At 32.9% G+C, this 27,355-nt stretch overlaps 2 protein-coding genes and 1 pseudogene across 9 annotated transcripts; all 3 read right to left on the bottom strand.

Moving 5' to 3' along the window:
• Positions 1–253: 253 nt before the first annotated feature.
• On the bottom strand, positions 254–7,951 carry LOC105641038 (calcium-transporting ATPase 4, plasma membrane-type). 3 transcript variants are annotated; one of them, XM_012225486.4, is made up of 7 exons: positions 7,633–7,947; positions 7,152–7,206; positions 4,714–6,638; positions 4,456–4,614; positions 2,731–2,902; positions 2,288–2,586; positions 254–1,083 (listed from the first exon to the last, which is right to left on the bottom strand). In XM_012225486.4, exons 1-7 carry the CDS (start codon positions 7,837–7,839, stop codon positions 766–768), a joined length of 3,135 nt encoding a protein of 1,044 aa, XP_012080876.1. In that variant the 5' UTR covers positions 7,840–7,947; the 3' UTR covers positions 254–765. The 3 variants fall into 3 exon arrangements, with proteins under 3 accessions (XP_012080876.1, XP_037491919.1, XP_012080877.1); XM_037635991.2 differs by lacking the exon at positions 4,456–4,614 and having other exon boundaries at positions 7,633–7,951; XM_012225487.4 differs by lacking the exon at positions 7,152–7,206 and having other exon boundaries at positions 7,633–7,773.
• Positions 7,952–9,955: 2,004 nt separating this feature from the next.
• On the bottom strand, positions 9,956–17,546 carry LOC105641037 (uncharacterized). Of its 6 annotated transcripts, none has more exons than XM_012225480.4 (11): positions 17,427–17,546; positions 15,681–15,799; positions 15,201–15,580; positions 14,821–15,065; positions 13,230–13,314; positions 12,896–13,081; positions 12,655–12,822; positions 12,310–12,528; positions 10,920–11,091; positions 10,624–10,795; positions 9,956–10,537 (listed from the first exon to the last, which is right to left on the bottom strand). In XM_012225480.4, the coding sequence occupies exons 3-11, from the start codon at positions 15,540–15,542 to the stop codon at positions 10,444–10,446; spliced, it is 1,683 nt and encodes a 560-aa protein (XP_012080870.1). In that variant the 5' UTR covers positions 15,543–15,580; positions 15,681–15,799; positions 17,427–17,546; the 3' UTR covers positions 9,956–10,443. The 6 variants fall into 6 exon arrangements, with proteins under 6 accessions (XP_012080870.1, XP_012080872.1, XP_012080871.1 ...); XM_012225482.4 differs by having other exon boundaries at positions 15,681–15,745; positions 17,427–17,513; XM_012225481.4 differs by lacking the exon at positions 17,427–17,546 and adding an exon at positions 16,564–16,941.
• A 4,741-nt stretch (positions 17,547–22,287) lies between these two features.
• LOC149494517 (zinc finger BED domain-containing protein RICESLEEPER 2-like) lies at positions 22,288–24,980 on the bottom strand (annotated as a pseudogene).
• Between the last annotated feature and the right edge of the window lie 2,375 nt (positions 24,981–27,355).

The following is a 27,355-nucleotide window of genomic DNA, read 5'->3' as shown; positions in this document are numbered from 1 at the left end:
TTTCAATTTGTCAATCATTTATTGCCTAAAGTAAAAGTTTTGGATTCAAATCGGTTTAATCAGCTTTTTTTTAGTTTCGTTTAATTTTTCAAAAACCAAGCTGAGCCAAAGAAAATTTCGGTTTGGAGTGCTTAGATTAGACTGAGAACCTGAAATTCTTTGTTAAACCGAACGGTTTTCGGTTCAGTCTGATCAGTTTGCTCACCCCTAATCTGGACACAGTTTTCGGTTTTTGGTTTCTACAAGAATTACATACAAAAAATGAACATTAGTCTCTCTGCAAATGAATCAAGATTACCATACAACCACATTTATACACTGAAAGAGCAGCTGCAGCCACAACCTCAAACTCTAGAATAGAAAGCAAAATCCTAGCAAGACACACATAGCTATTCTTACTCTGACAAAAACCCTCACTTGAATATATACAAAATATACAAAAGAAAAAAGAACACACAATAAATGTTTCTGCACTGACAGAATGCCGGTTTGAATCTCTCAAAGTTGTTCTTGCAGCTTTAAAGAATTGATTCTACTAAATAAATGAACTAAAAAGGAGTAAATTTAGGAGAATACTCACTGAATTAGATCAACAGACCTGATCCATGCCAAAATGGGAGGCTGGCAACAACCACATCCTTCATAAGCTAACAAGAGAGCAGCAGAGAGATTTTGTAAGAGCTAGTTCGTAGTTATTACGCTTCAGCATTTCCAATAATCTAAGAGACCATAAGTTGGGCAAGCATTCTTGTCAAAATGGTCAGGTCAGTCAACTTTGATATTGCATCTAGAAGTACGCTTATAGCGAAATGCCTGACTATAAAATTTGGTGATCATCATAAAATGATTGTGCTTGATCAACTTCAACATTGCAGCAAGAATCATGCTTGTAGATGCAAGCAATGCACTGATCACCCATAACTCCCAGCAGAGAGGTACAGTGTTTGAGAATGAACCCCATAATTCAACTATTATGACCTGGGAAACAACTATAAACGCCATGACAGCAAAGAAATGCCAATTGAACAGACCACGAAAGACATTCAGCTTTTGCACCTCATGATTATTTATTGCATTGAATACCTGTCAATGTAAATTCAAAGGAGAACAAAAGAAAATGAAAATTCAATATGCATTATTTATAGATAGAAAGGGAGGAGAAAAGATCAAGAGAATAAAATACATTCAAACGCTCTGGTTATGTTAGTTAACAAGTGTATATTTTGCTGGCCAACAACACCAGTTATGGGAATGATGGTGCAGAATCAATAACTACAGATGCCAATAATGCTTATTTTTGAATAGGCAGAACCATTTCAATTTGGTCCTTCTCCACATTCTTAGAAGTTGTTCCAGGAATTTCAGAAAAATATTTATTTTTTTAAGTATTAAGCTATGAAGGTTTTTAAGTAATTATCTATTAGCACATTAAGTTTTATTCATTGAGGGTAAGGAAAAAAGGTAGGTTCATGACTATGCCCGAATCATCTGCTTAAAAGTAGTTCGAAATAACATTTGATTTCTTCGGTAACAACTAAAAGTGAAGGGTTTCTGGATTTCTCCTCAGTAATTTTACATCATGTGACTTCCAACCCAGAAACAAAATTTAAAAACATACAGTTTAGAATATCTTGCAGTGCACAAACCTGCATTGACCAATGCGAGACTCAAACATTCTGTTATGACCATGTTAGTTGTCTTTTTATTCGAGACACTTTAATGCCAACACAAAATAGGCTTTATCATTCATTTGACAAGACATAGGAGATGGCGTCAAGAAGTCCCTATAGGTCCATCGTCTAGTAGGACTATTGCAATGTACCTACGTGGACTACTTGTAACAAGCCCTTCATATTAAAAATTATGGGGTTGAGTTGGAGCATATCAATTGAAATTGCTATTAGCTAAGATTATCCCTAGATATCTAGTTCCCAGTTCCATGATAGTACACTTCAGACAATTCTGTAATTTGCAGTTTAAGAATATCTCTAACCTATTCAAGTGTGCAATACAAGTAAAGCAACAATACAAACAAACTAGTTTTCAAAAGATTGGATTTCAATATAGGCAAGGTGTGCCTGAGACTAGGTAGGCAAAAGTAGAAAATGCTATAGTGGAGTGAATTGCAGGCCAATTATGACTCAATTGATTATTCTTCAATAAGTACAATGAGTTTATAGAAGGGACCTTTTTGCATGTGTTTCATAGCACTATGGACATACCTAAAAATATAATTTTGATTATCATAGAAAAATGCAAAAACTAGAGTAAAACCCCACGCTCTTACCTGGAAAAACACAAATGTATTGAATATAAATGTATCCAGGACAGAATCAGCTTTTGTACCCGTAAGATTCAATAGGCTTCTCCCATTTATTTTAAAGATTAATAGAACAACCATTTGATGAATACTTTGACCAATTGTGTTTATCCACATAGTAGGGGTGATGAGATCCATATCCTTTCTAAAAGGCACCCTCTGCATTATAGAATCACTAGGTGGATTTGCAGCTAAAAGTAATGATCCAAGAATTCCAACTACCATATCCACCCAAAGTAGCTGGAAAGGTGTGATAAAAGCAGACCCTGAAAAGTGGTAAAAGTAGAAACATCAGAGGTAGAACAACAGGTCTGAAGATGAGGTTTGTAGGGTAGGAAATGAACTGAGCATGTAATACTGGTAGGGTAACAAACAAAAGTTTGTAAGGTAAGAAATATTGGAAGTCTTACATGAAATAATTGCAGAAAAAGAACTGAGCATAAGCACAACTATATTGATTGTTAACAGGAATTGTATGGCTTTTTGGATGTTTAGATAAACTGCTCGGCCAGTTTTGATGAGATCCACAATGCTTGTGAAGTCGTCATCCTTCATAATTACATCAGCACTCTCCTTGGCAACCTTCAAAGTCAAAAAAGGAGAGAAAGGATCAATAAAACAAGAATACAAACCAAAAATATATTTGAAAGTGAAAATTAACAAGTGCAAAGCCCAGGATTATATGTCTGGCAAGCAGCAGCAGAAAAATTCTCACCCTTAAATTCACAAGTGTAAAAACAGACAACTGAACACCTCACGCAACCTTTTTTTTTTTTTTTGGACAGATTTGGGAAGGATTGGAGTTATGTAGCAAAGGGCAAGGAGGTAGATAAAAAAAAAAACAAAAAAGTCTGCTTTTGTTGAACTTAAGGACTTGTAAACAATGAAATGTAAATAGGAACACTTCTCAATCCAAAATGGAACAACCATAAATAGAGTCCAGCTGGTTGCCACAAAGAAAAGATCCTTTTTAAGTCAGCAATAAAACCTCAATATTGAGAATATTTTTTTTTTCCTTTTTTTCTTTTCATAGATAAGTTGACATGCTAGTATCACAGTAACGAGACAAGAAATCTCACTTTAGAATAACAGAATACTTTCATATATTACAACGTAAATCTTAACATGATAGGGGCACCAAGGAACCATCAAATAAGGCCTTTAAATTAGAGCATTTCATGTTCTGGCAGCATCCTCATAAATAACAAATACGATAGTTCATAAAAGAATAGTTACATGAAAATATTACAAACTTGTAAATATTATACAAGGTTAAACTCTTCCAGAGTAGAAGTGGTGATTTATTGGAGATTTCATTCTACAGTAAGTATGAAAATAAAACAAATATAACACACATAGTAAAACGCAAGGATAATCAACTCCCATAAATCAAATGAATAACATTCAGATAACATTTCTGGTTGTCATATCAACACACTATCAATTTTAAACTTGAAGGGAGGTAAAGAGAACTCATGCCAGACAGCAGAAAGTTCATGCAATCATTTGTGAACACGTGAAACCGAGATTGTCATACCTTATTATATGACATTTCCATTGGCAGCCTGTTAACTTAAATGATACATTACATTCACAAGCAAGTGTTAAAGATGACTGGCAAGAGTTGTTGAGTTAGCAAACAGATGCATTTAAACTGAGTGGCAGTGAGATTTCATCATAAGCTTTCCTGCTTTACTGTCATGTCAAACTACCCACTCATCTAAAAGCTTAAACTATTAAATGGTTGAAAAAGTATATTGCGATCATACTAAGGAAAGCAGTAAACCTAAAGATAAGTCAATAACAAACATGAGATTTGTGTCGTTTAAATTCATAATCAATGATAAGGATAACCAGCACAACCATTAGGATAGATCAATCACACTCCCAATGTACTTGGCCATTATCAAGGATCTCCATTCTTCTTTCATCCAAGTAAACAAGCAATCAACAAGGAAAATTCAGTGGGTCAATAGTATATGGGAGATGTGGTTGATGCCTACTCTGTCGAAAAATGTGTTTGAGTAACTTCTAAATTTACAAAGATTTTGCAAGGATTGTAGAAAAAGCAAGCAGAAAAAGATGGTTCCATGATGACACTAAAATAGAGGAATACACCAGATAAAGACAAAAACCTCAGTCCCAGTGATACCCATAACAAGTCCAATGTCAGCTTCACGAAGAGCTGGAGCATCATTGGTCCCATCACCTGTCACTGCAATAACTTCCCCAAACTTGCGTCTCAACAAACTCACAAAAGCATACTTGTCAGAAGGGAAGGAACGTGCAATCACCTGTAAATTTCACTTTTTAAAAACATACATATTTGCATGATTTTCCTTAATCCCATTTTTACTTAAACTGAAAAAAGCAAACGCAAAATAGCTGGGTACCTGGACTTTTGGCAGTGATTTCTCCTCAATGCGTTTATTGCGAAAGTCAGAACCTTCTATAGCAAGACCATCATCTGTTAGTATGCCACATTCTTTAGCTACAGCTTCAGCTGTATTCATATTGTCACCTGTAATAACACATATTGATATGCCTGCATCCAAGCAAGCTTGAAACGCCCTCTTGACCCCTTGTCGGACTGGATTTTTAATTCCCACCACAGCCACTAGAGTGTAGCCATTGGTTGGTAGTTCCTTTTCATCTGAAGTTCCAGGAATCTCTTTAGAAGCAAAGCACAAAGTGCTCAGACCTTCACGTGATAAAGCAATTACAATATCCATTATAACCTGCCTCTTTGCTTCTGCAAGGGGAATGGGTTCTCCATTGCAATCAAAGACTTTTTCACACAAATCTAGTATGACTTCTGGTGCCCCTTTAGTGAGCACTAGCAAATTGCCAGCTGGGAGAGCTACAACTACAGACATTTTTTTCCTCATAGGATGGAATGGCACTACCTTCACAATATTACTCTCAGATAATTGGGCATTAAAATCGGAGTCTAAAAGCAAACCATATTCTAGTAATGCTGACTCAATTGGAGAACCTAGGATTGTCTTCCCATCATCTATTTCTACCACTTCTGCAGAAGTGTTCTTAAAAATAATCTGCAAAAGAACATCAAGAACTCTCCTATAGACGGCTGATCTCAAAGCACTTGTCTCTACGCCTTCAATCAATCTATCACAAATCCACAGCTTATCCACTGTCATATTGCTGGTTGTCAATGTTCCCGTCTTATCCGTGCAAATACAAGAAACAGAACCCATTATCTCACATGCAGAAGGATGCCTCACTAAAGCACTTCTATTCTTTAATCTTCTCATTGCAAACAGTCGACTCAGTATCACTGCCAATGGTAGGCCCTTTGGAAATGCACCCATGAATATGCTAACAGCAATCACAACGTAGTTCAGCAACTTAGACGCATCCTTAGAGGACCAATCCATTAACACATTATGAGATGCCTTCTCCAGCAAAAACCTTTGTGTGAGAACCAGAAAAACCAGCAAAGAAAAAAACAAACCTATATTCCCAACAACTCTAGCAACAGAATTCAACTTGACCTGTAAAGGCGTCTCATCTTCTCCCCATTCATTAAGAGTTTCCATCAACCTTCCCAATATAGTTTGTTTACCAACGGATGCCACCAGCATCTTGCAAGATCCGTCTAGTACTTTGGTCCCAGATAGAAGGAATGGTTTCCCTTCATGTTTATCAACGGGGCAACTCTCACCTGACAAGCATGATGCATCAATCAATAAGCTGTTACCTGATATATAAATACCATCAGCAGGAACTTGATCACCAACTGACAAATGAACAACATCTCCAACCACCAAATCATAGATAGACAGCTTTTGTTTTCGACCATCTCTGGTGACCAAAACAGAAATCTTTTTCTTTTCTTCAACTAATCTACGGAAGACCAAGTGTTGTCTATAATTAGTTATTGATGTAATCAGTATGACCAAAATTGTGCAGAATATAATACCCCATCCTTCATGCATGCCATTTGGCCAACCTTCAGAAGAAACACCAAGAAGCATAGATGCAACAGCACAGAACAAGAGAAGTATAAGAGTTCTATCCTGCAGCACTTCCCAAGAAAATTTCCAAAAACTTCTAGGTGGCTTCTCCTTATTCAGGTTAGATCCAAAAATTTTTTGCCTGACAGAGATGGGAGGTCTTTCCAAAGTGCTGATACCCCTATCAAGTGAGACAGAAAGGAACCTGGCAACCCCTTCAATGCCACCAAGTTCCTGCAAGACCTGTATCTTTCCTGCAGAAACCATAGACGAAAGTATGACACTGTCAATCCCAAAGCCAGCTTGTACCACTTCCCTTGGAGGTGTATATACCCAGTTATCTGCAATAACCAAATGGACAAGATGAAGAATGAAAGAGAAGCAAACCTGTGAATTGCATTTTATTATCTTAAACTACCATATGATTTTCGCTTTACATATTTAGAGATCGAGATTTTAGTCCTTAAAGTTCCTAAATACATTGAAACTGGTCCTTATTAAAAATTCATTATGCATTCAGCGGGTGCAAATGAACTGCTGATACAAAAATTGAGAAGCGTAAAACTCTATTTTGCTGTATATTTGTAACAAAACAAAGAACTGTGACAAAAATTATCGATTATACTTTCTCAACTGTATACACATTCTTTTTTTCATTTCTGGCATTCTATTGGTTACATGATAAATTATTAGCTGTCAAACTATTTGAAAGATACCCAGAAATTAACTTGTCATGTTTCAACTCCAACAAGTACTAAGTGAAGTGGAAGTTTCTGATACTAAGTTGTAATCTATCAAAAGTATGCAAGAAATCCAACCATCTAATAAAAGTCAGATGGAGCTGAAAATTTTACCATTCGTAAAAGACAGTGCCACATCTTGATTGTAAAAGACATTTTTTATATTGTCCTGGCAACATCCACAAATGAAAAGTCAAAAAAAATAGGGAGAACAGAAAAAGAAGAAGAAGAAGAAGGAGAACACACAACAAGTGATTCACTTGTGCATTCTTTACAAGATTATAAGCCATTCCATTAGGCCTCCTGTCAAATCAAATTGATAATTAGCTAACACAAAATACATTTAAAAGCCACAATCAACACAATCTTAGCTAAAAAGCTATATTGACATGCATACAAAAGTTGCTTTACTCAGCTACTCAGGCAGTTATTCTAACTGAAGGAGAAGCCGCAAAAGAGCTACATTCTTACAATTGCTTAAACTTGGGAATTAACAAGAAATTAACCACTTGAGAGAATACTAACAGAAACACCAATAAAAAACTGAATAGAAATGCCAAAGAAGAAACCAAAGCAAATACTAACAGTGATATACCTCAATATTTCGAAGCTGTTTTTCTCTTGCTTGAGATCTCTCTTGAAGATTGCGAAGGCCGCGAAACCTCCTGCGTGGATTCTTAACGATCCCTACTTTAGACCTCCATCTCTTCAAATCCTCATCGGAAGCATGCTTCGCCGGAATATTGAAGTTCTCCTTCAGATAATTTTCCATATCAAACAACTTTATACGACTGTCCTTCATCTCACTATCTTCTTCAGCTTCTCCTTAGCTAGCCGACCAGCAGCAAGACTTGCAAAGAAACAGCCATGGACGATGTATACTTTAACAAAAGCAAAAATCAAATGAACTCGAATTGTCCATTTTATCCTTTACGGAATGATGGTAAATGACATATATAGCAGCTTTTTGTCGTGTGTAAATAGTCTTTTGATTCATTAAAGATATAATTTGTTTTTCTATCAATCAATATAAGTTTATCGATAAAAATAATAATAATAATAATAAGGTAAATAATTCATTTACAAAAACACCTTTCCAATTTTTTATAAAAACACCTTTCCACTGAAATAATACTCTTTGAATATTAAGTCATCTACCACAGATTTAGCAAATTTATTTAGCCGGCCACTTTAAAAATTTATTAATTTTTTAAATTTATTTTTAAATTTTTATTAAAATTTTTTATTAAATTAACCAATAATAATTATTTTAGTTATAATATTTTTATTTTATGAGATTATCTCCTCCTACATTATTTATATTGATTTGAAGTATTGAATTGAAATCTTAATATGTTGCATTAAAAAAAAAAACTATTTTAAAATTTAAAAAGTTTTTTTTTTTCACAGTAATAATGTATTTTTTTGTCTAATTCTTTAAGTTTTTCAATTTGGAGAACATAAAAAATATAATTAAATGTTGAATGCTTATGATTAAATCATTATTAAATTCATTTTTCACTATTAGTGACCGACATTGCATAAATGAGCTCCATATCAGCACACATGACACATGGAATCTATACAAGTCTAACAAGAAATTTTCATCTTTGCCCTTCGTTAAAATTGAATAGGGAGGTTTACCTATGTGGGTCAACTAACGCAAACACCTATTTCATTAATCCAACCAGTCAATTTTAAATATTGGATAGTTATATAAAAGGAAAAAAAATTGCAATTTATTTTCAATCTCCTCCCTCTACGGCGTACCACCTCTTTCTAAGGATGTGCATTCAGTTAACCAAATCGAATTAGATTAGTTTATCTGAATATGTTTTTGTAGTATCTAAATTCAAAACAAAATGGAATAATAATCAATACAAATCGAATTAAATATATTTGGATTGAGTTATTTCAAATCAAACCAAATAAATTCAGTTAATTATATATAATAATCAAACTGAAAATCAAACAGATTTATATATCAATCGATAATCCAATTTCTTAATAACTATCTGAATCCGAACAAAATAAGTTAATTTGATTCGATTCTCAAGTAAAAACCGAAAATTACTCCTTACCTCCTTCAACACGAGCACCGCCACTAGCAAGAACAAACGCGAAGCAGGAATAGAGGAGTTGTTTGCTGCCATGTGACAGAGCAAAGCCTTTTTAACAGAACATAATAAATGAAAGTCTTTCGTTTATAGAATTTTTTAACTTCCATGGGACATTATAAGCATAGAAAGTTGTGGATTCTTCGTGCACAAATTTTCCAAGCTAAAACATAAATTCACTTCCAAATTTTACAATTTTAATCTTGTAATACTATAAATTTTATAAATGACCTATTATGCGCTAAAACTTGTAATTTTTGATAACATTATACATATTTTGATATTAATATTAATATTTTTTTAGAATTTTTAGATTGTATCTCCAAAATATAGACTTGAGATATAATTAGCATGACTTTTAGAATCGATAAAATAAATTGAAATATTCAATTGATCAAAATTAAAATTGAGAGTGTTTTAAGTAATAAAATTTAAAAGTGAATTTAAATATCCGGCCAAACCGCCAAAATTTTTCCATTTTTCAGCGGAGAATAATCTCACCTCATAACCTTCCCTTTAATTAAATAAATACTCCCTCATATAAACCGAATTAAATAAATACTCCCTCCATATAAACCGAACCAAATTGTATACATAGGTTTGGTTAGTTTAAGTATCTTCTTTAATTTGATTTGATTTAATTTATTTTTTTATACACCACCATCATAGATTTGAATAGAGCTTTTCAGTGAACCAACCGAACACATCAAAACCCCAATTCCTCCCAACAAAATAGACGAAGAGGCCATTCAAACATAGCTAATAGTAATTCTGAAAAGCAGTAATTAAATCGTTTGCATCTGCATGTAAAATTTTTTTCATCTCATTCAAGCAATTGACATGCTTCAAGTGTATCTTGCATATTCCAAAAGAAAGATTGTCCATATATTAAATTTAAGACTCCAATCAAGGACGCTCTCACTCGTGCCAAACAGAAAAACAACAGTTCTACTTTCCACTACAAAAATCTACCATCCCTTTACAGGAACACTAAATTCTACATTCTTCATCCCAAGGGAACGTAAAAAATGGCACAAGTTCTAACTCTCGACAGGTCTCACATTCCAATCCCGCGGGGCATAGGGTTGAGAGGGTTACAACAGGTAGAGCTACCCCTTTTTGTATCTAGCCATGAAAAGAAATAATATCATAATATTCTTTTTTTTTTTTCCAAAGAAAACATTCGATAAAGCGCAAGTATATCTGCATATCATTGTCTTCCCGGCCATCGGAAAAAAGTTAAAATCTGTCGTAATGAACATTCATCAACAACTAGATTTTGTCTAAAGCTACTGCTGCTGCTCGTATATCTGCACATATGCCTCGGATAGTGCAACCATTTGAGGAAGAGTTTCAGAAACATGAAGATCCTGCATTTCATACCTGGAAAACATAGAAAAAAAAATTTCACTCCTGATAGTTATTAATTATATTGAAAATCTCAACAAAATGATTAAGAACAGGATTACCATAGCTCTTCTGACTTCCTCTGCACAAAAACTCTGTAAAACCCCTCCTTGGGCTTTCCATCATGAACAATATTGGCAATTAGATCATACTTAGAGCGCAATCTCTCATTCTCTTTAGGCATTGGTAAAGGAATATAATCCTTCAGTTCCAAGTTCTTCACAGGAAAGTTGACTGCAAATTTAAGATTAAGAAAAAAGTTTTTTCAACAAAAGTCAAGTTCCTCAATTGTTATTATTATTACTATTTATTGTTACTGTCGCTGGATCCCACAATGCAAATCTCAAATAAAGCTCACCTAAGGTTGGATTCTTCTCAATAAAAAAGTTGTTCTTTTTAAACCGCTGCATGTGGAGTATTAAATAACGTGGCAATCTGGTAACTCGATATTTCTTCCGGGCTGGATGCGGTCGCACAACTTCAGTTACTGTCTCACCATCAAATTTCTTCAATATATTGAACAGAGGAACCTAAAATAAGAGACAACCAGTAAAATGAATTGCCTCATCCTTTGGAAGGGGAGGAAAAGCACAAGCAGAACAAGTGAAAGGTCAAAACACAGTACTAAGAAATGGACACAAAGATTTAATAAAAAAATAACTAGCAACAACTTCCCTAAATAGAATTTTTGCAAAATTCTATTCTAAAGACTGCTTATGGCCAATTTATTATAGTACACTCCTACATTCTAAGTGCAAAATAATGTTGATTAAAGTATGATGACATCATTACAAATTGTTGCTCCTAGAAACTACCCATGAATACTGAGCCTCGCCATGTCAAAATAAGGATATGCTGACTGCGCCTGTGGCCTTAAGAGGCTACTAGTTAAAACAAGGTCACCTGTTTGACATGTTGCCATTATGTTAATAGCAAATTAGAATTGCCATTCATAAGAAATTGAATTCAAATATAACAAAAATATAAAGCTCAATTTGACCTTTGACCAATGTCCAATTAAGACCATCATTAACTTTTGGGGCTAGACTAGAACACAACTTCTATTTTGCATTCAATTTAACATGATTTAAAATATTAGAGAAAATTGTCATATTTTTTTCAAAAATTAAAATTGTTCTAAATTTTAAAATAAAAAAATTTTTCTAAATCTTAAAATAATAAAATTTTCAAGCAAATTATCTTAATCAACACAAAAAATTAAAAGAAAAGCATAAAACATATTGTGGAAAACAAAATCCACATGATCATATCAAATTCAAAAATTAACTCAGTACACCCTTTTCTCTCCAGTAGCAGAAATATTAAATAATTGTTATGATTACAGAAACCCTTTTTCACATAAAGAGGATAGAGCATCTATCTTCATAGATTGACCAACAGGAACCTGCATTTGTTTCAGGCTTACCAATATGACAAACCAGAGACATTCAGCAGTGACAACCACATAATGATGGGTAGTGCTACACAGTACATATGAAGTGCAAACATGTTTCTCCTCTTATCATTTATTTTTTATTTTGTATAACATCTTGCATGATTGAAGGCCATCCACTTGATGGTTGAACTGGTTAACCAATGAAACAGTATATTTCAGTTGAATTATTTCCAAGCAAACAAACTGATTTGTTTGATAAACTTAGCTACCACAGCAATGGATATCATGCATGGACACAGAAGAGAACAGAAATCAAATATATATTCAACCTAATACAGAATGTACAATGTACCTGAGGTATAATATTCTTTTCCATCACATCTTTAAACAGAGGCGGTGGTGGCAAATCTAGCCCAAGCATCAAGAATGGCATTCTAGAAGTTTCTGTGACAACACCATTGTGCTCAGTCCCACCATCAGCAGTTTTTTGAATGCTGCTATAGTCATCACCATTTTCTTTCTTCTCCGCAACAGCGTTGCTCGGAATCTCTTTCACAACCTCCAACTCTCCCTATCAAGCAAAGAATGTTTTAGATGAGCATGACTGCAGTAAATAATAGACACAAATAACAACGTAATTAACTAATTTTTGTAAGAAAATAAATAAATTTTACTAAGATTGAAAGCAAGGAGAAACCTGAAAGCACTCATAGATTATGCTGTTATTTTTCTTTGAAGTTCTGAGATCCGCATGTAGTTTATTAAGAAGCCATGCCATGAACTCTACAGGATCAGACTGTTTTCCTATACGAAATTGTTTTTTGCTGGCTTTCATAATTGCCTGGAGAAATTCATGTGGGCTCACCTGTAAATACAAAGCCATTTAGAAATATGAACTAGAAAGCTGAAGTCCAATACTAGTATTACAAATAACCAACCTGTCCTTTAAAGTTCCTCGCATGCCATATTTTCCGTGTGAGTTCTCCAAAACGATGAACAAGAGGAGATCTGCAATGCTGGTAGTTTTCCGGGATAAGGAAGAAATTCCTTAAGGGTGTAACTCTCATTAGAGACTGAATAGTGACGTTGACAAAATCAGTCTCTTTAATGTTATTCAGGCCCACCTGAAGATTTCCAAAATCAAGGAAAAAGAGTCAATCTTCAACTGTGAAAAATGACATTCTACTATCAAAGATTGACATAGGCAATAATTCAGCAATGATTATATACTGAAACAGAATTAATGTCAAAAGTAAAAACAGATGTGAGTACCATTCCAGGAAGATAATCCGACCCATCAAGTGCTCTCGACCATTGCCTGTTTTTGTCAAGTTGTTCAACTTGATCCCTCGTAAACCTGCACAAAGAAATACCCTATAAACATTGGCAATAGAATACTTCAAAGTTCTTCAAAATAACAGGTAAATGTAAAATAAAAATTCTACCAACCAAATGTCAAATATGTGATATAAAACATATTACTGAACCCAATTACCATTTTTACTAGTTACTATGAAATTCAAAAAGAATGTAAGACTAAATACACACTATGTCGCAGACAGGTAGAGCTGGACATGTTACCATTTCTTTATCACTGCCATGCTGTAATGTTCATAAGCAATAAAGAAAACTTACAAATACAACCAGTAACTAAAATATTCTTTCAATCTGACACAATGATTATTATAATTAAGCTCCGATATCCAATTATCCTAACACATGGTGCATACCAAACACTAGAATAAGAATTATACTCCCTATTCCATTCCTTACTCCCAACTAAACATGGCCTAAATCTATTTATGCATGTAATCATATTTTTTTATGCAAACACATTAGAGCATGCATAAACTAAATAATGGTGCGTTACTCCCAACTAAATCAATTCTATTCAGGCAAAAGTCATGAATTTCCATCCTAAAATGGCTTGCACAAGCAACTGACAATAGACAGGGAGTGGCATTGCCTTCTTTCAGACATTATAATACAATTGATTCAATATAAAATTTATGGGTTTGAACTTTGAGGAGTAAGCACAACCAACATGTAAAATTATCAATGACCAAACTTCCAAGAATCAAGCACAACTAGATTAGACACAAGACCCACCTCTTCTTTAAGTAACACAGCAAGCATGTCCCAGGAACAAGTGGTATATGTATTTCCACCCAAAATTAATGATGTGGCAAAAATAAAACTATCCCCATAGGTTGTAGGTTTGACAAGACAATAGTTGAAAGAGAAAACTGTAGATCATAATTCAACCAAAAAGGGGTGAATCTTCTAGTGACAGAACATACAACCCTTCATATAGCACAAAATCAGACTAGAATAAGGTTTTAAACATAAATCCTAATAGAATAAGGATTAACATGTAAATTTCACTAGAATAATTCCAAAATAGTAAATCCTATTAGAACAGGACTTGACTATTCTAAATACAGTAACTGAACAGTGATCTTCTACAGTACTGTGAAAGTAAATTCCAAAAATTCTAAAATTCTAAGCTTTTTATCCTGCATCATTTCAATATATATAATTCACAATATCAAAGCAATAATGGCATAAAATCAAGCATCAGTGACATTTGGAAATTGGAGAACTTTTGAAGAGGCCATCATAGAATACAAGAAAATCAAGTATAAACAATATTTGAAACTAATTTTTTCTCCTTTTAGACGAGTCTATTTTTTCTTCCTTTTTTGATTTGGTTTGGGGAATGCTCACACTGGTCCTCACTTTTTTGACTTGGCAACACCACTGTCAGCAAAAACTTATAATCCACGACAAAATGACACAAAGATTTTACAGCATCATATTGAAAGAGTTGACAAATAAACACAGACAAACAGAGAGAAAATACCTCGGGTTCAGAACATGTCGTATATCATCTAGTGATGGGTCAATAATTTCATATCCATCAGGAAGGCAGTAAACTTTTTCTGTCTGAAGATTGATGTAGACATGGTGTCCTGCTTCAAGGCTATGAGTGTATGCATGGGATTTTTTCCCTCTCCCTTGGTAATATTTCCCACAAACCAAACAGGCATATACATTCAGGTTCGACAAAGAGACAGAACAAAATTTCTCAAAATCAAAATCCAAAACCTGCAAATTAAAGAAAAGAAAAGAAGTATTAAATAAGCCCAGAAAAAAAAAAAAAAAAAAAAATCTAGCCGAGCATTTGCATAACATTGCAAGAACCAAAATGCACATATAATGCAGATAAAACAAGAAATTTACCTGGCGATTCACAGTATCAAGGTAAGGGCAGTCTTCACGAGGCTCAATTGGGTTCCTCCGGTTCTCTTGATCAGGCCATTGTTCATCATCATCTTCGTCATCATCTAGACCATCATAGCCATTCCCTGCTACACCTTGTTTAGGTTCATCTGCTCTATCATAGTTATCACGTCCCCTCCTTTCATCCTCTTCCTCATCATCCACATCATTATAAGGCACAAGAGGGTTGTCAATGACTTGTGGAGAAGGAGATACAGAAGGAGAGTCTTGTTCAAGCACTCTCTGCCGCTTTGTGACACCCTCCTCACCATCTATATTATCATCTCCTCGTTTTGTTTTCATTTTGTTTGCTCTTCAGAACTGGCTAGTTATATGGAAAACTGAAACAAATATATAAAAACATCAGGTTGTAGTAACAATAATAATATAGCCAAATCAAAGAATGAATAGCAAATGTTAGTAGAAAAAGTGTCATTTTACCTTGCCCATACATTAAATCTAAGATGCCTTTGCAAAAAGTGAAGCAGCTGAACAGATTTCAACAACTGAAATTTACAGGTATTACAGTAGACAGAAGCAAGCAGAACAGTACCCAGCAACTAAAAAAATTAAAAAAACATCAGCCAATGAAATTTAAAACATACAAAATGTTAGGCTAGACAGAGAAGAGAAGTTGAAGGTAAGTAGACATTCTCATAAGAGCGAAATTTACTAAATTTCACATTATGTCAAAAGTTTGACATACCAGATGTATTAGAGTTTCTTTAATACTGATGAAATCAAATGAAGAAGAAATTGATAGAAACAAATAAAATTTGAAGATATACACAATCAGGTTCTATTGTTGATCCAGAAGTGCTGCCACTTGTAATACCAACACTAGATCAGAAAAATACTTCGACACAGATTAGGTGAATGCAAGTGTAAGAACCAAAGAACCAATCAAATCTGTTAAGAACCAAACCAAACAACAAGAAGATTAATTCAAAAAGTAAGGCCCTGTTACTCCAAACACAACTAAGCCCAGTCCAAAGACACTTGAACAGTTGAACTACTGAGAATTAAAAGACTGCAGTAGCAGAGAGACAATTTCACTCATTAATTGTCAAAATATAAATAACTAAATAAGTTCAATCAAGAAATCAATTGATTTTTCCACTCTGTATGCAATTAAAGCAAAGTATAAAATTGGAAAAACTGAAAAAAAAATACTCTGTGAAAAAATTTTGGAACATGATTTTTTCTTTTTTTCTTTTTCCAAATCTGCTATGTTAGTAAATAAACAAATTGTAAGTGCCGGCAACTAGTGATGAAGAATTTGATAACATATAAATTCAAAAATTCAAAAAGTGATTGTATAAACCTTTACTGATGTATTTAAGGTAACCGCCGGAGGCTCTTTCCAACGGGATAGTAGGTGGCGATAGCTGTAGTGACTGGCGGTTCTTAGAGTAAGACAGAGTGAAAGGAAAATGATTATGGCGGTTATGTAGAGGCAAAGGACTTGTTATTATTGTTACTGTTACCAAAAAAAAAGAACAAATTATTACGATGATTCGGGTGATTATAATGGTCGAGACAAGGGAGAAGACAGGACAACTTTCGAGAAAGAGGGAAAGGATGGTGAGAGAACAGGTTTATAGAGGCTTCAAACAAAGGTTGAGATTAAAGGGTTTGCTTTATCTAATGGTTGATTTTTTTTTTTATTTCCCAATAAAAAAACTAAATCTCTTTTGAAAAATAACTTGCTTTGCGATTTTTTCTGAAAAATATCCTAATATTGTAAATTAACTAAAAAATATTTAAATTATATAAAAATTATATTTTAAAACTTTATTAAACACTTATGTATTACGCACCCCCATTTACCAATTAAAATTCAAATAAAACAATGATAAAATTAGGGTTTTACCAGAAATTTTCCAGGAAAACAAACTCAATCAAAAACAAGGATTAGTGGCGCCAGAGTTCGATAATCTTTTATGAGAGAGAGAGGGTTTAACTTTGGGTTAGTAATTGTTTTTGTTACTTTTTTTATTAATATATAACTAATAAAGCACAAGGAAGGAAAACAGTGAGCTGAGAACAAATCGAAAAATCGATAAAAAATTTGTGAAAAAAATTGATAGTGGGTAGCACTATGAGCACCCAAATTAGGATTACAGTGAGAAGCAAATATGCAATTAAGAATTGGAATAAGCTTAATCGAAAACGTTTAGAAAGTACCTTTTGGTGCCGGAGATTATCGGCGCTGACAAAGCAGATCGAGTCCTATCTCTATGGCTGTTGTTGTTAATCTGTGTATATTTTACAAGCTGTTAAGGAACCGGTAACCCGATGAAGCTAAGCATGGCCACGGTTCCGGAACTGGCGGTTCCGGTTCCGGTTTGGAACCGTCCGGTTCCGGTTTTGGTTCCGGTTCCGGTTATAAAATCGACGGTTCTGATCGGTTTTTCGACGAATAACATAATTTTAAATTTTAAATTTTGAAGACCAGTTTAAAAAAAAAATTATTTGAACATAAAAAATTAAAAAATACACCTAAAAAATTAAAAAATACTTCAATTAAATTTATTTTTTTAAAGACTTGAACATAATTATTTTAAAAAAAAAATTTCAACTGAATTTAATTTTTTTTTTAAAGTTTGAACATAATTTTTAAAAAAAAATGGGCTTGAACTTAATTTTTTTTTTGTTTTAAAAAAAATTAAGTTGCCTACATATCATCTTGGGGTTTAGAGGAATCAAAGTTCACGTAATTCTTACTTACCTTATACCAATTTCACCCCTTTTACCTTAATCGCTATTTGCACCATCGGTTGATGTTCCCGTTGAGGACCTATCGTATAAATCATATAAATCTTCATTTTCTTTTGGATTTTCTTGGGTTCTTAGTTCGGCCTTGGTCCAATCATCCACGCATGATTGTGCTTCTAATGAATCGGGTGTCATATAAGATCGTGTTTCATCAAGTATGTTAACTTCTTGACTAAAAGCTTGTTCAACCGCAACAGTGGAGACCGGAGCTGCTAAAATTTGTTTTGCAAATAAAAAAAGAATTGGAAAAGTATTTGCGTGACGACTCCACCAATCTAAAATTGAAAAATCAGTATTTGCATAATCATCACCAAACTCAAAAGAAGTTGTTAGATAATTATCAAATTCAGAAATAGAATTGAATTCCCTTATTCTTTTTTGTCTTTGTAATAAAACTTATTGAGCAACACCAAACACCACTTACCCTTTGTGTTGGAAATTGTTGAATATTAGATTGAGAAGAAGTAGAAGTAGAAGTAGATGAACTAGAAACTTGAACAAATTCATTATATAATTGCATAATATTTTGTTTAACTTCATGCATTACTACATTTATATTAACATTATCTTCTACATCAAGATTTAATACTTCATAATAAATAGTCAAATAATCACATAAAACATCCATTCTACATCTAGGATCAAATACAATAACAACAAGATAAAGGGGTTGTATATTTTTAAAATAAGATAACCATTTTTTTTTCATTAAAAAAATACAATCTTTTAATAAATCATCATTTTGAAATTCTTGGAGTGCAGTAACAATATTAATACACATAGGTAAAAATAAATGAGATGTGGGATAATAAACCCCACTAAATTTATAGGTAGCATCATTAAAAATTTTTAAAATATCTAAAATTTTTGCACAAATTTCCCAATTTTGTGGATATAAATTAATATCCTCAATATTATTAGTAACAAAAAAGCATAATAATTCTTTATAAGAAAAAGACTCGTTTAGTAATTCATATGTTGAATTCCAACGAGTTGGAACATCCCTTGGAAAACGTTTTGGTCTTTTATTATTTTCTTTACAAAATTTAGCCCAACTTTTCATCACTTGGGGATGTGTCCATAAATATGAAATAGCTTTTTTAATTGGAGAAATAAAAGATTCAAGAATTTTTAAACCATCTTGTACACATAAATTTAAAATATGACATGCACATCTTATATGAAAAAATTTTCCACCAATATTTGGTTCACAAATTTTTTTAAGTTCAATAATTGATCTAGTATTTGCAGAAGCATTATCAAATGAAATTGAAAAAAATTTTTTTTGTCAACTTATATTCATCTAAAATTGAAACAATTACTCTATAAATATTATTTGCAGTATGTTTATCATCAAAAACACGAAAACCAATAATTCTTTTTTGAATTTTCCAATCATCATCAATTCAATGACATGTAATACCCATATAAGAATGCATTTGCCAATGATCACTCCAAACATCACAAAAAATTGAAATACGTACATTTTTGTTGGATGTTTTGTCTCCAAATGCTTCCAAAATGATCCATAGCCGCCCGCTTGTTTAAATTTATAAGATTTTCCACAATAATTGCAAATTACATCGTACATTTTCTCACCTTTGAATTTTTTCGTGAAATGAATCGCGAATATGTCGGAACTTTGTCTTGCTCTTGCAACAATTTGTGCTCATTGCTCTTGCTCTTCATCTTCTTGTAATTGCTCATTAAATTCAGATTCTTGAGTTGGAATATCCAAATTTTCATTTGGATAACCCTCAAAATTAAATTGGGCGGGAATCATATCATAGATGTCGTTTGTAGGGATAAATGATTCTCCAATCTTTCCCTTGCCCTTACCCGAATTTGAGTTTCCTCCACTTGCCATTATATGATAATAAGATATAATTTGAAAAATTGAATAAAAAAAATTAGAGAGAATAATAACTTAATAAGAGAGATTGTAGAGTAGAGAAGAATAAATGAATAATATAAAGTAGAGTGTAGTAATTAGTATATTGTAGAGAGAGTAAGTAGAGAGTGTAGTATATTGTAGAGAGAGTAAGTAGAGAGAGTTGAGATTTTTTTGTAATGAATTTGTAAATAAAATGAGGTATTTATAATAAATCCAAAAATTCATTTTTTCAAAAATACCCTTGAAACTAGTCGTTATGTAGCCGTTTATGGCTGTTGGGAGGGGTAATTAAGAGATTTCACAACAAACTTTAAAAAAAAAAAAAAAACCAGATCTGACAGTTACAACAGCTAGAACCGCCGGTTAACCGGCCTGAGAACGGGCGGTTCCAGTCCGGTTCCGACCGGTTCTCTGGAACCGCCGGTTCTGGTTCCTAATTTTCTGGAACCGGAACTGAACCGAATTTTTTGGTTCTAGTTTCGGTTCGGCTCAGTTCCGATTCTCAACGGTTCCGGGCCGGTTCGAACCGACGGTTCTGGTTCCCGGAATATGGCCATGCCTAGATGAAGCTCGAGTCTGAGAGATCGAAAGAGGGGGTTATCCGAGAGAGAAATCTGAGATCATTTGATGAAGAAACGGCGCGTTTAACCAGTGGATCAAGTAAACGGTGCGTATCAAAGTGAATTTTATTGGGTTAAATTAGGTCTAATGAACAAAATTAGGGGTGAGCATTCGGCTAATTCGGTTAATTGTTTAACCGAACTTAACCGAAATAATTGTTTAACCAAACTATTTTTAATATTTAACTGCACCAAAGTTCAAGAAAATAGAGAACTAATTAATTGACGGAACTTTTGTGATTAATCGAATTAATCGAAATAACTGTTCACTTAAATAAACAGTCAATTAAAACACAACATATTGAAATAATCATGATAAACGGTCATTAAAAATAAATGTCGTCAACAACAAAAAAAATATAAAATAATCATGATAAACAGTCATTAAAAATGTTTTCAACAATAAAAAAACATAAAATATATTAAGCTTTTAGTAACAATAATCTCAAAATTGTCTACTAGGAAAACTCAATTTTGATGTATATCTTCATTAATCCTACAAAATGATATGTTTTTTTTAATGACAATGATAACCTGAAATCAAACCAGTAAAGAAAGTGTTCCTTACAAACAAAACTAACTATAACAATTTGGTTTAACTTGCTATAAGCATATCATAATTTGAATGGATAAATTAAAAATTAAAATTAATGAATAAACTAATTTAACTAGAATAAGTTCAACTATGATAATAGCTTCAAAAAGCTTCATCTTCTATGCTATGAGTATGTAGTTGTGATGTTACAAAGCAAGTAAATATTGAATTTGGGATTCATTTCAATTTCTTTTATCCCAATAGTTTCAGCTTTCTTCACTAGATAATAAATTCATTAATTTTATATATTGGCAACACAGTGGAACGTAAAATTTTAACTCTTCTTAGAAAGGGCACCATCTTAATTTATTAAATCTATATTTAGCCAAATGTTCAAATTTATTTTTATACTTGTTTAGCATAAAAAAAGCTAAAAAAAATAAAATCAATTAATTGTTTAGCATACCTGTAGTGAGAGCTTTGCAAATTCATTGTAGGTTCTATGGCAATACTTTGTAGATCTTTTAAAAAAAAAGTTAATTCATATTTAAATATATTTAATAATGGGATATGAGAAGAAAGTTAGAAATGAAAATTGAAGAAAATGCGTTACCATCCTCCTAATTTTTCAAGTTCAACCAAACTATTATTCTTCCACCAGAGTAAGACATCGAAGCTATCCTCATCGTCTTCAATTTCTTCATTCAAATATTTATCTACCTCTGACTTGGTAAATTTCCCGCTCATTTTAGTGAATCTAAATTGTTGCATTTTTCCAACCATTTGAGGGTCACTCTCATTTGACTCACTTGCAATAGAAAATTGATCAATTTGTTCGCTTTCACTTTCAGGTGCAAATTTTTTCTTGTATTCATTAAATAAAGTATATAAACAATCTTTTTCACACCTTTTCCCATCTCCACACTTAGTTGTTGATCATACATATCATCAAAAGCAAATTGAACCCATTCTAATTTAAATCTCGGATCAAGAATAGCAGCAATATAAATGAATTTGTTCATCTTTTTTGGACCCCTCAATACTGGTCATATTTTTTTTTTCATTTGACATGCCATGTTGCTCAACTCTGCATTCTTACTACAAATCCACTCATTTAATAGAAGATGAAGTGCATAAATCTCTTGAAAAAAATGTTAAATGTGACATACAAAGATCCTGAGATTTTCAAAGTGAGATGATAGAAATGTTGTAAAAAAGTGATCATTTTCCTAACACTTTCCAATCATCTAGTGAAGGTAGCCCATTAAGCGGATCAGGTGAGCCAAGATCAACTGAATAGTGAGGATCTTGCTCCTCAAACCTCCCAAAGGCTTTCTTAAATTTCTCTATTGTTTCTAACATTAGGTAGGTTGAATTCTACCTAGTATGGACATCTAGGCATAACAATGCTTTGCTTTGAATTTTCTCATGTTCAGCATATTCTTTGAATTTTCTCAATCTAGCTGGAGATTGTCGCACATAACGCACTGCGTCTCTAACCTTTCTAACCGAAACATTAATATCTTTCAATCCATCAACAACAATCAAATTGATAATGTGAGCAATGCATCTCATGTGAAGGTAATCACATTCTAAAAAACTATGATCCTAATTAGTTTTTTTTTTTTTCTTTCATATATTGAATTGCAACATCATTTGAGCTTGCATCGTCAATAGTTATGGTAGTTATCTTATCAATACCCTAGTCTAATAAACATCTTTCAATTTTTCTACCAATATCCCTACCCCTATGACTAGAAATTTGACAAAAACATAAAATCTTCTTATTCAATTTCCAATCATTGTCAATATAATGAGCTGTAATATACATATAACTAATTCTTTGTACTGATGTCCATATGTCTATAGTGAGACAAACGGTTTGGTTTGTACTTTTCAAAATAGATTGCAAATGAGTTTTTTTCATGCAAGTATCTCTTAAAGCAATCACATGAAACATTGAACCTCGATGGAATTCTAAATCTAGGGCAACAAATAGACATAAAAAACTTAAATCTCGACCCCTCTACAAATTTAGAAAGAAGCTCATTAAAAAATAATCATAAATATTAAAGCTTTCCTTATAGCACCTTTGTCAAATTTTCTAGTAGTAAGAGTGCCTCCCTCCCCTGAATTTCCCGCTTTAAAATTAAGTGTTGTTTGTCTAGTTGAAGTCATTTTTTTGCATGCACTTAAATGATATTTAAGTGAAGTGGTGCCAATTTTTTTTTGGATCACGATTCTACTCTTTGCCACAATAGTTGCACTTACCTTTGATATCCTCTTTTGCATCTTTAAATTTGGAGAAATGATCCCATACATCTGATCTAGGCGTTATTGCTTTTCGCTTTCCTTTCTTGCTAAGTGCACTTGTATACTCTATGGGTTGTGATTCATCCATACTGATTGGTGTTTCTTCACACTCATTGGAATCCATCTAAAAAAACACCAAAAGCAAATTGATATTCATAAATTAGAGATATAAATTTGGATAAGAAAAAAAAAATATTACATAATTATTTGAAATTATATAACTATTAACCTGATTGAAAATAATAATTTTATTTGGAACTATATAATTATTTTATTTGGAATTATATACTTAATAGTAATAGCATCCATGTGTAAATCAATTGCAAAAAGTTTTTATCTCCTAAAGTTCATTGGTTAATAGTGAGGTCCTCTCATGGCATAATTAATCCTTGTGTGTTCAATGTTGTAATGATTTCAGTATCTATGTCTTCATCTTATAATTTCAGTAAACACTTTCAATTCATTTCAGTTTTCATTCAATCAACAAAAAAAAAAAAAAAAAAAAAAAAGACATGACCAACAAGTGGACCATTACCAAGTGCAATACATGAACATTACTGTGAGTTGAGAGGGAACCAATTTGTGAAATCAGATCATTCACTTGTCTATCTGTATGTATAAAGTTATCTAGTTGAACAATATTGGGAAAATTCTCACATTAATATAAATATACAAATATAAAAAAGTCCATACATATTGTCATATAATAAAAGTAAAAAGCTACTTCACTTCTTTAAATGTTACTCCACATTTTCATTATACAGATATTAATGATGGCTAACTGAAACATCCCGTAATTTTATTTTCAAAACTTTCAAATTTTAATTAAATCAAAAATCTAGATTTTCGATCGTATGGGCTGCAAATACCAAATAATTTTAATCCAAGTTCAAATTTGCAAGTTAAGCCCAAGCCCAAAGCATATTATCGGAACTTCTAATCGAGAATCTTCTAAACTTCTCAAGGATTAATATTGGACATTAAATATTAAATCAATTATTAAAAATATATATGTGTGTGTTTACTATTTAAATTAATTATCCTAACATCAAGTATTATTATTATTATTATTATTATTATTATTATTATTATTACGTAAATTGAGCAAATATTCTATAACCTAATTAAACCAATTAAAAAAATAATTAATGAATAAATAAATAAATCAAACTAGTAAATCTAGAAGCTTCTAATAATTGAACCAAACCTTTGGAAATGAATCAAAATCAGTTAAAGAAAATCAAGGAGGAGAGAGAAAACCAACAGCACCTCCTTCTCTCCTGTCCATCGCTGACAACCCCTTACCCCCCTTTCCTTCCCATTTTCTGGCCAAATGGCCTTTGTTTCCGGCGAGTGAAGGCTCTAAACTCTAGAGCTCGACGAGACAAACACATCGGTGGCCACTGTTCATGCAATAAAGGTCAGATCGAGAGAAACCACGAATAAGGAGTTTGATGTTGTGAAGACATATTTTTTCAGCGATTCTCATCGTTACCAGCGAAGACAGCCTTCAAGGAGGCTTTCAATCGACTCCCCATCACTTGACGACTGTTTTCCCTCCTTAAAATCCGGCGTCTAGTCCTGTATTGCAATTTCGCCATGAAAGACGGTGAAGTTAGATGCTGCCAGCCTAACTCCGGCCAAATGGTTTTCATCACATTTTTGGCCTATTGCATTTGCTTCACTACTTTCAGCTTTCTGTGTTGAAGTCGGAGTGCTGATTTCCTTGGAGTCAGAATTGATAGTGGCCATTAAACAGATATTCGCAGTTTCCTCCTGGTCACTTTGACTTTTAAAATTAGAATCGTCTGAGTCACTCCAAGCAGCTACAAATGCTTGCTTTAGCTTTTCTTTCTTTGATTTCTTTTTCAGCTTAGGACCGTTAGGCTTGATATGGCCGGGCTTGTTGCACTCATAACAAACCACTTCAGAATGTTCTTTCTTAGGCAAGTTGCTATTTTTAGGTGAAAAGTTCTTTTTGATAAACTTTTTCTGTGGCCTTCCACCTTTTTTTATAGAACTTCTTGAATCTCTTAGCAATAAGTGCTAAAACATCACTATCAAGATCAGAAGAACTTTCTTCACTAGAAACTACTTTCAAAGCCAGTCCTTTCTTTTTCTTATCTTCTACAGTCAAAGAAGATTTCATCTCTTCTGAAACAAGAGCTCCTATCAAATAATCATAAGTTACTGGAGTTTCTTTATAGTTCATTACATTTCCAATAGAATCCCATTTTTTAGGTAGAATTCTAAGGATTTTCTTAACAAGCTCATCTTCTAAAATTTCCTTTCCAAGAGTTCTCAAAGGATTAACTATATTTGTGAATCTGGAATTTAGTTCAGCTATAGTCTCTCCCTCTTTCATACTAAACATTTTATATTCTCTCCAAAGGATATTAATTCTGGATTCCTTCATTCGGTCAGTACCCTCATAGGTAACTTTAAGTTTTTCCCAGACTTCTGTTGCAGACTTACATCCAGAAACTTTATTATATTCTGTTGGATCTAATAAACAGTGAAGAATATTAATGGTTTTTGCATTTATAGATATGTCATTCCAATCAGCATCATTATATTCTTCTTCTGTTTTTAGAACCCTTACATTTTCAATAGTTTTCATAGGAATACAAGGACCAGTTATAACATTTCTCCAGCAATTTATATCAATTGATTTTATAAAGTTTTCGAGTAAGAGTAATTAGAACCATTGAACAGAGATGGTTTAGAAACAGATTGACCTTCTAAAGATGTAAGAGGAAGTGAGGCTGCCATGAGATCTTTTCTCTCAAGCTTTTAAGCTTCGGTAAGTCAAGAGCCAAGAGCTCTGATACCATATTGTGGGTTCCGTTTATGTATGGCACAACCCAAGAGGGAGGTGAATTAGGTTTTCTAAAAATTTAACTTTCAAAAACAAAAATCAGAATTCTATTATAGCGGAATTAGAAAGCATTTGTGAGAGTTAGTTATCAAGTTTAGAACTTCCTCACAAAGCTTATTGCGAGAGTAGAAAGACTCTGTGAAGAACAATTATTGCATTTATAACTGCTTCACAAAGCTTAAGCATTTTTAGAATAACTCTATGAAGGATAGCTATTGCATTTAGAACTACTTCACAAAGCTTGAGCAAGTTTTGAAAGACTCTGTGAAGAACAACTATTGCGATTAGAACAGCTTCACAAAGCTTGAGCAATTTTAGAAAGACTCTGTGAAGAACAACTATTGCGATTAGAACATCTTCACAAAGCTTAAGCAATTTTAGAAAACTGATTATAATTCATATTGTGAATTACACTGAATATAGAAAGACAGATTAGAACTTGGTATAATCACAATACAGAAATCCAGAGTTCTAGTGTTCTATAAAGATAAAGCTTATTCACGATTAGAATCAGAAACTCATTAACAACTTTGCATTTCTAAACAGATGAACAATTGTGTAAATAGAATATAATCAAGCAGAGCTTCAGAAAAAAGAAGATAAACACAGAGATTTATAGTGGTTCGGCACTAACTCGCCCACATCCACTCCCCAAGATGCATCTTGAGATCCTCCACTATGTTATCTCTTTTCAAGGGTAAGACACAAACCAACAATACAAGAAAATAGATCGACACCTAGATCTAACCTTTATCCCACTAGATTTTCCAAAGGTTCTAGTCAACCTCAACCCTTTCTGTTTTTGCAGAGAACAGAAACTCAAATCAAGACATTAGAATCTCACACAAGGAGAAGGTCACTTGATAACCTATTACACCATAGCTTTTCACCTAAGCTATTACACAAAAGTTTTTCAAATAAAGAGTCTGTCTACAACAGATTACAGAATCTATATAGACAGAGAGAAATGCAAATATAAGCACAGGAAGAACAAAAAACGAATTTAGAAAACAGATTTAAAGATCAGAACTGTTCTTCAGAAAATGTTATTAATAAATTTTCTTCTCTTAAAAATTTTTTTTGAAGCAAAGAGATGAA

The sequence above is a fragment of the Jatropha curcas genome, chromosome 7 (genome assembly GCF_041381405.1).
Source record: "Jatropha curcas cultivar XTBG-Jc1 chromosome 7, XTBG_Jcur_1.0, whole genome shotgun sequence".
Lineage (NCBI taxonomy): Eukaryota > Viridiplantae > Streptophyta > Magnoliopsida > Malpighiales > Euphorbiaceae > Jatropha > Jatropha curcas.
Note: the sequence above shows the minus strand (reverse complement) of the source record. Positions and strands in the feature narration are given on the sequence as shown.